We start from the raw sequence: 10,548 nt of genomic DNA, 5'->3' as shown, positions 1-10,548 counted from the left end.
CATAGTCGTCATACTTTGATGACTCTAACGCACCTAAAAAGCCACTTTCAACTTTTTTCTTATTGTGTTCTAAAAATCTCCAAAAATCAGAGAGGAACATCTTGGTCTTTCTGTATACCAGACTAAGGAAATAGAGAAGATGAGGAGGATGAAGATGAGAAGAGGAAGAAAATGAAGAGGGTAAAGATGGTTATGATGATAAATAAGTTGGTTCTAGAGAAGTTTTCTCCTTGTCCACAATCATTTAACTCTCCTGAAAACAACTTGCTCCTTAAAAAAAAAAAATAAAATGTAAATAGGACTTCTATTAAACAGGTAGGATAATGCCATCAACATAGCATGCCTGGATTTCAGGAAGCTATTTAACAAAATCTCTCATAATATCCTTATTGAGAAGATGAAAATATGTGAGCTAGATAATGGTAAGTGAGGGAGATTCAGAAAATTTCTCAAAGCAAAGGGCAGATCAATGTTAACTGAACAAGGTCAACGGTAGAAGGCCCCAAGCTTCTGTCCTTGGTCCTGTTCAGTATTTTTTTTAAATCAGTTACGAGATTGAAAGCCTAGATGCTTGTCTTTGTTGGTGTGAAGCCAGGAAAGATAGCTAACGTGTTGGAACAAGAGAATAAGGATTCAAAAATATTTTGATGGGCTAATAAGAATAGCTGACATTTATATGCTGCTTTAAATTTTGTATACATTATCTCATTTTCACTTCACAGGAATCTTGTGAGGTAGGTACTACCAGTATGATTATTTTGATTTTATTGGTGAGAAAACAAGCACAGAGAAGCAAAAGACAAGTGAATTGCCCAGGGTCAGAAGGCTAGGATCTAATGTGAATTGAAAACTTAGATCTTCTAAATTCTAGGCCTATACTAGGAGAAGTTTAAAAAATGGGTTAAATTTAATAAGATTTTATTTATCCTTATTCAGTTTCAAATCCTACATTTGAGTTCAAGAAATCAACTGCACAAGTTCAGAGTGGGAGAAGTATGGGTAGTGGGAGTTTTAGGGGGTCTATAAACTGGTGAGTCAACAGTGTGATATTGCAGTTGAAAAAAGTTAATTGACCTGCATTAATAAAATTGTAATGTCCAACTTGAAGGGAAGTGATAATTCCATTGTACACTGCTCTGATCAGACTTTTCAGTCCCTTATTTTCCTCCCTAAACTGTTTGAATTTTCCCCTGGGACAGTAGATTGAGACACAAACTTACTTGGTGCTGAGTGCTAAACCTTCTGCATCGATTCAGGCCTCTTATTGGGTAGCCTTGAAGTGTTTCTTCTGCCCCAATCTTAACCATCCTCAGAAATAAGAACCTTTAAATCTACAGTCTGGGCTCCCAAAGAGTTCTAGAGAGGGAGATGGGAGATCATCTCCATATTGAATTTCCTATGTTATATGTTAACTCACCCTGTCTACAATCTCCCCACACAAGAACATAGGTTGAGTGACAGAGGGCAAAAGTGACCAGATGATTGATTTTTTTTCTCTCTTCCACCTAGTTCCCTATCTTCCTGCTAGCTGAAACTGTTCAAAAGTAAGTGACCCCTGACTAGAGGTCTTTAAACAGAGGCTAAATGACTCTCATCTATCAGATATAATATTCTTGTTCAGGTAAGAGATAGATTCGATAACCACTGAGGTCCTTTCCTACTCTGATATTTGGACCAGAATCTGTGATTCTTAGTTGGCATCAGTAAGAGAGCTGGAGAATGGGGAGTTGGATTACTGTCAAAAATTTGCAAATGAGGCTTTGGGTAGAAGATAAGGAAAGGGCAACTTTCTGGTCATTAGTTTTGGGCTTTTTCTCACTGCTACTTAACAAAAGTTCCGAAGTTCTTGAGTGGGGAAGTTATAAGGGAGGAGGAGAGAGAAAAAGACCTAGGAAGGGAGAGGAATTTGTTAGCACATAGGAAACCAAGTACAGGAGATGGCCTCTCATCTTCTCTGGAATAACTTGGGAACACCAGGTAGATTTAGGAATCTCATTTTTGAGATGGGCTCTAGAGAAAGGCTTGGCATTCAGAACAAAATAAGTTTTCTCAGACTATGGACCTTAAGAGGAAGGTAAAGTTTAAGCAGAGACAAGAGTCTGAGGCCCTCCTGAAATCAGCTATCTTCCAGTTTCTAGGTATCCTGACCTCCAATCCCCATTTCATCCAGGCATATTGACTCTCTCCCCAATCTAACCCAGAATCTAGGTACCCTAACCTCCAAACTCCATTCCTTCCCATGATCCAGGTATTTTAACCCCCAAGCCTGACTCTTACCCAAGGACCCAGGTGTCTTGACCCCAGTCTTCACCAAACACAACTCTCCGCCCATCTCCACACACCTGTGCTGGCCTCGCCCCAAGCCCTAGGGGCAGCCGAGCAGTGCAGGGAGGAGTTGTGAGGAGGGCCTAAGAGATCAGAGGAGTGGGGCCCCTTGGGGGATGATTGGGGAGGGGGCTGGGAATTTCCCCCCACACCTGTCTGGGCCTGAACTCCCCTTCCCCCTACAGAACCAGGTGGGGGGCATTGGGGAATTCCATTTCTGGGGCCTAGAATGGACCAGGAGATCAGATGCCAGGGTCTCCTGCAAAGGTTAAGGACTGGGTATCAAGATGCCAGGACTAGGGGACAGGATGCCTGGATCCTAGGAACAAAATGGGGCTGGGAGTCAAGAAACCTTAATCCTTGGAGTGGTTCCTTGCTTCATTCCGTCAGACACCAACTGGGGCTCACTTCTTAAGGTCCATGTGCAGAGGAAACTGAGGCTAAGGGAGGAAAACTTTTCCAAGAACACTCTTGCCCCTAAATTCTTGCCTTTATATCTGAGATCTTCCCTCTCACTAGATCCGTGTAAGCATGTCTGGGAGCATAAGAACCCATGTGAGTGTGTGACCTTGTTTGTAAGGTAGCACAAGAGCCTGTCTATGAGCTCCTAAGCCTGGGATCGTGCCTGTGGGAGCATCAGCTTGTCTATGAATGTTGCCACTCTATCCTAAGTCTATGTCTTCGCATGCCTTCATGTTTATATCTCTGGGTCTCTGTTAGACTCTGAGTCTCTGTCTCTTCCCTCTCCTCAATCCCCCCAATCCCCCCTGGGCTTGGACCTGCTCAGACAGCTCCAGATGCCTAAGTACCACCCCCCTCCCCCAGCCCCTGAAATGCAGGGAGGGGACAGGACTCTCATATCTCAGAGCAGTCAGTTAAGTCTGAGAAGATGCCTGGGTTCATGGGAGGGAGGGTGGGGGCAGGTTACAACTCACATCAAGGGGGAAAGAAGGAGAAGGCAAAGGAGTGGAAAAGAGGGGGAGGTGTCTGGGCCTGTAGCTCACCCTCTCAGGCGGGGCTTCCCAGGCTCCCCCCCCAGGGCGAGGGAGAGACCCACCCAGGGAGGGAGGGAGATCCCAGGTGGAGAGTTGGAGAGGGAGGGAATTAGAGACAGAGAATGAGAGGGAGGCCCTGGAGCCAGGCAAAGGCTGAGGCAGGAGGCACCCAGGACAGACAAGGGGAAACAGAAAAGCAGTGAGAGAGAGAGAAATTCAGAAGAGACAGAAAAGAAAGAGTAAGACAGATTCAGAAAGAGATTCCAGTTAGGGTGATATAGGCTTAATTAACAGGGAAGAGTCAGAGATAGCAAGGAGAAAGAGACTCAGAAACTAGTTGACAAAATCAGCAAAACTCGAGATGGGGGCAGCACTCGCTCTCAAAGAAACTACTGCTCAAAAAGCTTGGGGAGGATCAAGCCTATGAGAGAGGAGAGCTATTTGGAGAACTGAAAAAAAAAAAGCAGGTGCTGGGTACTGGAAAAGGGAGGTGAGGTGAGTGAAGGGCAAGAGAGCCAGGACTGAAAGGAACTGGGGGGGAGAGAGAGATGAGGCATTAGAAGTGAGAGAGCCCCATGACTCTGGAGCTAAGAATCTCCCCATAAAGGGGGTCATGGGACCTCTGGATCTCTGGAGTCTCCTGCTATTATTGCTGCTACCTTCTACCCTGACCCTGACCCTGGGGGGGGATCTACAGAGCCCAGGTGAGTCCTCAAGAACAACCCAAGCAACATCCTCTCCTGGAAACCAGATATTTTGGCCTCCAACCTCCTTCTCTCCCGGGATCCAATTATCCAATCCCCAACCCCTACCTCCGTAGGACACAAGAGATGGCACCATTGCCTCTCTCCCTTCTTGGAGATGCTAGGCATGTTGTTCTCCAGCCCCCTCCCTTCCTAGGATTCAAATCCAGCCTCTTCACCTGCTCTCCTTCTGAAATCTCATCGTCCAGTCCCCTGCTTCTTCTTCTTGTCTGAGAATTCAGGCATCCAGGCCAGTTGCCCAGACCCTTACAATAACAGGACCCCAGGTACCGGGTTCCTCTGCCCTTTTGCCTTCAGGCATCCAGACGTACAGCTTCCTTCCCTCCAAGAACTCAGGTGTCCAGTCCCCTAAGACGTCCAGCCCTAACTCTGTGGAAGCTGTCCTTTCCCACAGCCCTTGTCCATTTTCCTGTAGATGTCTGTCTGTCTTGCCTGTTTGTCCATTGCCTGCCTACCCGGTGACCTGGAGGTGGGGGCGTGGCTCTGACCCCTCAGGGGAGGGTTAAAGAGGGAGGAAGGAACTCCCCTAACCCTGGCCTTGCCACCAGCGCCATCGGAGTGCTACCAGGTGAATGGGGCGGACTACCGAGGCCGCCAGAACCGGACCGGGCCCCGAGGCAGTGGTCGGCCCTGCCTGTTCTGGGACCAGACGCAGCAGCACAGCTACAGCAGCAACAAAGATCCCCAGGGCCGCTGGGGTCTGGGCGCGCACAACTTCTGCCGGTGCGAGTGGACCCGGGCCCGGAGGGTGGCAGGGGGCGGCTGGGGGCACACGCTCTGCTGTTGTGGAAAGCTCTGGGAATAGGGAACTTGGCCAGCCTGGGGGTGGGGTGGGGAAGAGATGAGGCCTGACCGGCTGTCCATCCCCTGTAGGAATCCGGACGGAGACGTCCAGCCCTGGTGCTATGTAGCGGAGACAGAGGAGGGCATCTACTGGAGATACTGCGACATCCCCACGTGCCACAGTGAGCCTGGGCCGGGGGAGATGGGCGAACAACAGGATCCTCAGTGGGAATAAGAAAGCGTGACGGTGGGGGGGGCAATAAGGTCCCGAGTGGTTTCAGAGGAAGGATGGAACTACCAGGTGCTTTGGGAACTGGAAAGTGTGACTGCGTCAGAACACCTGAGGCCCTCGGAGGTGGTGGTGGTGGGGGAGAGTTGGAAGGAAAGCGGAGGAAAAGTGGATTAGAGTCCCAAGGTCTGGGGGCACTGGGAGAATAGGAAGGGGAAGGTGGGTGGGACTGGGGGGGGAGGATTAACCCTATTTCCAATCTCCTTTGCCTCCCCTTCCCCAGTGCCGGGCTACTTAGGGTGTTTTATGGATTCCGGGGCTCCCCCCGCTTTGAGTGGCCCCAGTGGCACCTCCACCAAACTCACGGTGCAGGTCTGCCTGCGCTTCTGCCGCATGAAGGGATACCAGGTAACACCGACCTGGCCTTTTTCCTGCCTCTCCTTTCCTCCCCATCCTTCAGCCCTAGCGCTGAAATTGTGAGGACCAGGAGGCCGAGGAAGCGCCTGGGGGGTGACCGAGCTCTCTCCCACAGCTGGCAGGGGTGGAGGCCGGTTACGCTTGTTTCTGCGGCTCGGAGGGGGACCTGGCCCGGGGGCGCCCCGCCCCGGCCACAGATTGTGACCAGATCTGCTTTGGCCACCCGGGACAGCTGTGCGGTGGAGACGGGAGGCTTGGCATCTATGAGGGTGAGGGTGATCGGAAGGCAGTTCCGAACTGGGCAGAGGGATGGGGCAGGGACTTTTAAATGAGGGAGGAACCGGAGTTTTGACGGGATGGGGTTGGGAGGTGTTGGAAAATGAGGCGGAGCTTGAGGTGGCTCAGACTGAAGAAAGGACAACCTTCGAGGAGGAGGAGCTGGACCTGAATGTGGGAGGGCTGGAGGATGCTGGAGCGGGTCGGAGGCATGAAAGAGCCAGCGGACAGCCTCCTGAAGTCTCCCCAGACAAGTGTGACCTGGATTCTTTTCCCCGGGTGGGAATGCTCAGGGGCGCGGTGAGATGGGGAGAAGCCATGTGATGACTGGCTTTCCCCGCTTGCAGTGTCTGTGGGCTCCTGCCAGGGGAACTGGACTGCCCCCCAGGGTGTCATCTACTCCCCGGATTTCCCTGATGAGTATGGCCCAGACCGCAACTGCAGCTGGATTCTGGACCCGCCAGGATCTGCCCTGGAGCTCACTTTCCGCCTCTTTGAGCTGGCCGACTCCAGAGACCGACTGGAAATCCGGGAGGCTAACTCCGGCCGGCTACTGTGGGATTTCGATGGGACCAGGCCACCCCCCCCGGGGCCCCTGCGCCTTCCCACAGCTACCCTCCTGCTTACCTTCCACAGCGACCCCCGAGGCCATGCCCAAGGTTTCGCCCTCACCTACCGAGGTGAGGGGATTATCTAGTCATCACTGTGCCTTCTCCCACACCTGACTCCAATACATCCTAAACCCCAGCCTTCAACTCTCCAGACCTTACCCAGAACTCCACTCCAAGTCTGAGTCTTCTCTCCTCAGGGATTTTGGATCCTCTTGAGGACATTTCACCCCCTCAAAGTCTGGCCCAGACCTTGCCAGTCCCCATGGACGGAACTAACTGCAGCACTGGGACTGGAGATTCAGACCCTGGAATAGGGGGTGAGAGGCCAGGGTCTGGGGAAAGAGAGGTTTGGCTGCCGTGGTAATTGGGAGGAAGTCCGATTAAGTTTCTGGAGGCTCCAGCTACCCTGGGGCTGATCTCCTGGCCTTCATTCTCACCACTGCTCTTCTGTCTCCCTGCAGCTGGGGTCTTCTACACGGTGACGGTGGTGTCTGTTTTGCTCCTCATCTTCTTCTCCTTCTACCGCCTGCTTCGGAAACGGTGTGTGACTGGACCCTCTGAGACCCAGGAGAGACCCAGGCCAGCCCTGAGGGGAGGGGAGGGGCAGGATCAGAAGCCAAGGGAAAGTCCCAAAGAGGGCTGAGGGCTAGGCTGCAGGATGTTTAAGTCCTTAGGATAGGAAGTTAAACTCCTGGGTCCCAAGAGAGCAGGGAGAACAGGGGCTATGCGGGAGGGGAATAATTCAGAACACCTGGGCCCTGGGAGGGGAGCAGATGGAGATTTGGAGATCAGGAGAGGAGGCAGGACCCTGTTGATCTCCTCCCTCCCTCTCAGGAGCTGTATGCTGGCACCAGGGAAGGGGCTGATGGGGCGACTACTGGTGCTGGGGCCTGTCAGGGGAGCTGGGAGAAGCTGGGTCGTCTGGTACCGCCGGCCCCGAGGGGTAGCTATCCCCAGTACCACTGGAGACCCCACACCTGAGGGTCCAGCTCTGGGCTACCGGCCCCTCAGTGCTTCCAGCCAGAGCTCCCTACGATCCCTCATCTCAGCACTCTGACCTGGAACCTTAGCTCCTGTGGGCAAACTTCCACACATCCCCGGAAATCTGCCCATTCCAGACCAACAAACTTTCCTCACTGACCCCTATCTTCCATTCCTTCCATTGATGGCCTAAAATGGAATCAGAAGTCAATGGGGAAGAAACTTTGGATACTTGCTTCTCCACTTGTGAGAGGAAGAGGGGTTGGGGGAAGGTGAAGCTCAAATAGGAAGCAGTCAAACCATCAGTCTTGCTGATGGATCTCAGGATGATTAAAGTTCAAAAGCAAAAGGAAATGCAGAACTGTGGACATCTCTTCAGCTTCCCCCAGGACCATGTAATAGTGTGACAGGATAGATACTAAATTGGGAGTAGGTCTGAGATTGTTGGAAAAATAGTACCCCTTTCAGGAATCTCCATGAACCTGGAAGAGGTCAAAGGTCAAGAAAAAGTGGCCAAGGACCTACCCTATAGATTTTTGAATAAAGGGACATATTTTTGTAATGATCCTGGAGCAGTCTACTTCCTTGGGAAAGAGAGGGGAGAAGGAAAGTAATGTTCCAAAGGAATTGTTGGACACTGGTCTGGAATTATTTTTAAAAGAGGGAGAAGGAGCTTGAGAGTATTTAAAGGATGGCACTGGGCTGTGCAGAAATTATGCAAATAAAAGATTGCTGGAAGTGATTTATGAGAATGTTAGGAAAGGAATAAAAGAGGCAGGCAGGGCTTCACTTAAATAGAAAGTGAAGAGGGTCTCTGGCCCTGATGGATGGAGCTCCTTCCTGATACAAAGTAATCTTAAGATTGAGTACTGTAAACTTTCCTGCAGCAGGCATTATTTCTCTTCTTTCCCTTCCCCTGTACTCACCCCCCCTCTTTCTTTTTCATTTCTCATATAGTCCATATTTTCCTTCCCAATAGCTAACATTTGTATAACTGCAAAGAGTATATATATATACATATATATATGTATATATAATTTCATTTGACCATCACCACAACCTTATGAAGTGCTGCTATTATTCTCCCCATTTTAGATATAAACCACCTAAACAAAGCTCTTTGGAGTCAATGAGTTCTAAGAGTGTAAAGAGGTGCTAAGACCAACAACTCTGAGTTTAGAAGACAAAACTGAGAAGAGAAAGGTTAAGTAACTTGGCCAAAGTCACACAACTTAATAATATTGTGACTAAGTGTCTGAGACAGGATTTGAAAAGTTTTTCTGACTCAAAGTCTAGTATTTTAGCTATAATATACCATCAAGCTGCAACTACCCCCCAAATTCAAAAAAATAAGCTAACATTTTTATAAAGTTTCAAGATTCTCAAAGCATTTTACAGATGAAAGGGGTGGGCAGGATGAAAATAAAGTTAGCTGAATTCACAAGGAGTTGAATGTCTATCATTCACTGAAGTCTCTAATGAAATTTATAGGATTTATTTTTGGTCTTTTTCTCCTTAACATTATCATTAGTGACTTAGATAAAAGGATAGCAATAATAATAAATGACATTTATATTAGCCCTTTAAGCTTTGTAAAGCAAACCTTACCTAGATGATCTTAAAACCTTCCAACAATCCTGTGAGGGTCACTGTTTTACAGTACCTGAGGTGCAGAAAGGGCAGGTGATTTACTCCTAGATTCATAGAGGGTCTCAGATGATATTTACAGCCAAGAGAATAGATCTTCAGGATTCCAAGTCAAGGAATATAGCCAGTTTGGTATGCTACCTCTTTAGGATGGCATTAAAAAATTTTTTTTTTACAAAGATGGAGTGTTTATAACATTTACAGGCAACAAAAAAGTTAGAAGAAATAATTAAGGAAATGAATAACAAACTTAGCCCCCCCCCCCCCCCCCCCCGCAATATACTTCACCAGGCAAGAACATTGGACAGGATCCAATAAAATGACATTTAATCTTTTTTTTTTTTTAGGTTTTTGCAAGGCAATGGGGTTAAGTGGCTTGCCCAAGGCCACACAGCTAGGTAATTATTAAGTGTCTGAGACCGGATTTGAACCCAGTTACTCTTGACTCCAGGGCTGGTGTTCTATCCAAATTTAATCTTTTAATATAGATAAAAATAAACTTCCCTAGCACAAGATAGAGAAGGGATGAAATTTGGGATTAGTATGTAAGTGCTCTATCCACTGAACTATCTAATCAGTTAAACAGGTGACAGCTGGACAGTCCTGCTGTCTTCTGTACCTGTTAGATCTCACCTGGAGTATTAGGTTCAATTCCAGAAACACATCTTAGGAAGCATATTAATAAGATGAAGAATGTTATGCCAGATGAGGAACAGTCTAAGACAGAACTTCTCGAGGTTGTTGGTCTTGGCACCTCTTTACATTCTTAAAACTCGTTGACTCCAAAGAGCTTTGTTTATGTGAGTTATATCTATTGACATCTAGAAAAATTGAAATATTAATTTTAAAATAATAAGCCCATTTTCATAACTATTAAATTATCACTAAAAGTAACTATTTTGACAATAAAAAATTGATTAGAGGAGTGGCAGTTTTATATATTTTTGCTAATCCTTTAATGGATGGTTTAATAGAAGACAGCCAGAATCTCAGTTCTGCTTCTACATTCAGTCTGTTGAGATGTGTTATTTAGATTGAAATATATGGAGAAAATCATCACAGATTTATGGTTAGAAAAGGAGAAATATTTTAGTGGGTGAATAGCTTATTTAATATGATTATGAAAATTGTTTTGATCCCATGTTCTCAGACCATACTTTGAGAACTACATGTTGAAGGAATTGGGGAATATTTAGCCTGGAGAAGGCTTATTATATCAGGTTGAAGGGATTTAGGGTAAATAACTTTATTTTGAGAATGGTCATTTACAAGATGAATCAAATTTGTCCCATTGGGCCCCAAAGGGTAGAATTAGAAGTAATAAGATGGAAATTGCACAAGCAGATTTATGTTTGACACAAGAAGAAATCTTTCTAATATTGCTTTCGGGTCAAATGAGCTACCTTGGGAGGGAAAGGTCCTCCCCTTATTGGAAGTTTGCCAAAAAAAAAAAAGACTATAGAGATTAGATATAGAGCATTACAACGTTCCAGGACAATGAACTGGCATGTGGGGAGGAA

The 10,548-nt window shown here is 47.5% G+C and overlaps 1 protein-coding gene across 1 annotated transcript; it reads left to right on the top strand.

The window, feature by feature from the left end:
• Positions 1 to 3,900: 3,900 nt before the first annotated feature.
• On the top strand, positions 3,901 to 8,138 carry KREMEN2 (kringle containing transmembrane protein 2). Its single transcript, XM_074195989.1, has 9 exons — positions 3,901 to 4,024; positions 4,633 to 4,807; positions 4,958 to 5,049; positions 5,380 to 5,504; positions 5,629 to 5,782; positions 6,137 to 6,469; positions 6,598 to 6,717; positions 6,862 to 6,940; positions 7,235 to 8,138. Exons 1-9 carry the CDS (start codon positions 3,934 to 3,936, stop codon positions 7,455 to 7,457), a joined length of 1,392 nt encoding a protein of 463 aa, XP_074052090.1. The 5' UTR covers positions 3,901 to 3,933; the 3' UTR covers positions 7,458 to 8,138.
• The last annotated feature ends 2,410 nt before the right edge of the window (positions 8,139 to 10,548 follow it).

The sequence above is a fragment of the Macrotis lagotis genome, chromosome 8 (assembly GCF_037893015.1).
Source record: "Macrotis lagotis isolate mMagLag1 chromosome 8, bilby.v1.9.chrom.fasta, whole genome shotgun sequence".
Lineage (NCBI taxonomy): Eukaryota > Metazoa > Chordata > Mammalia > Peramelemorphia > Peramelidae > Macrotis > Macrotis lagotis.
Note: the sequence above shows the minus strand (reverse complement) of the source record. Positions and strands in the feature narration are given on the sequence as shown.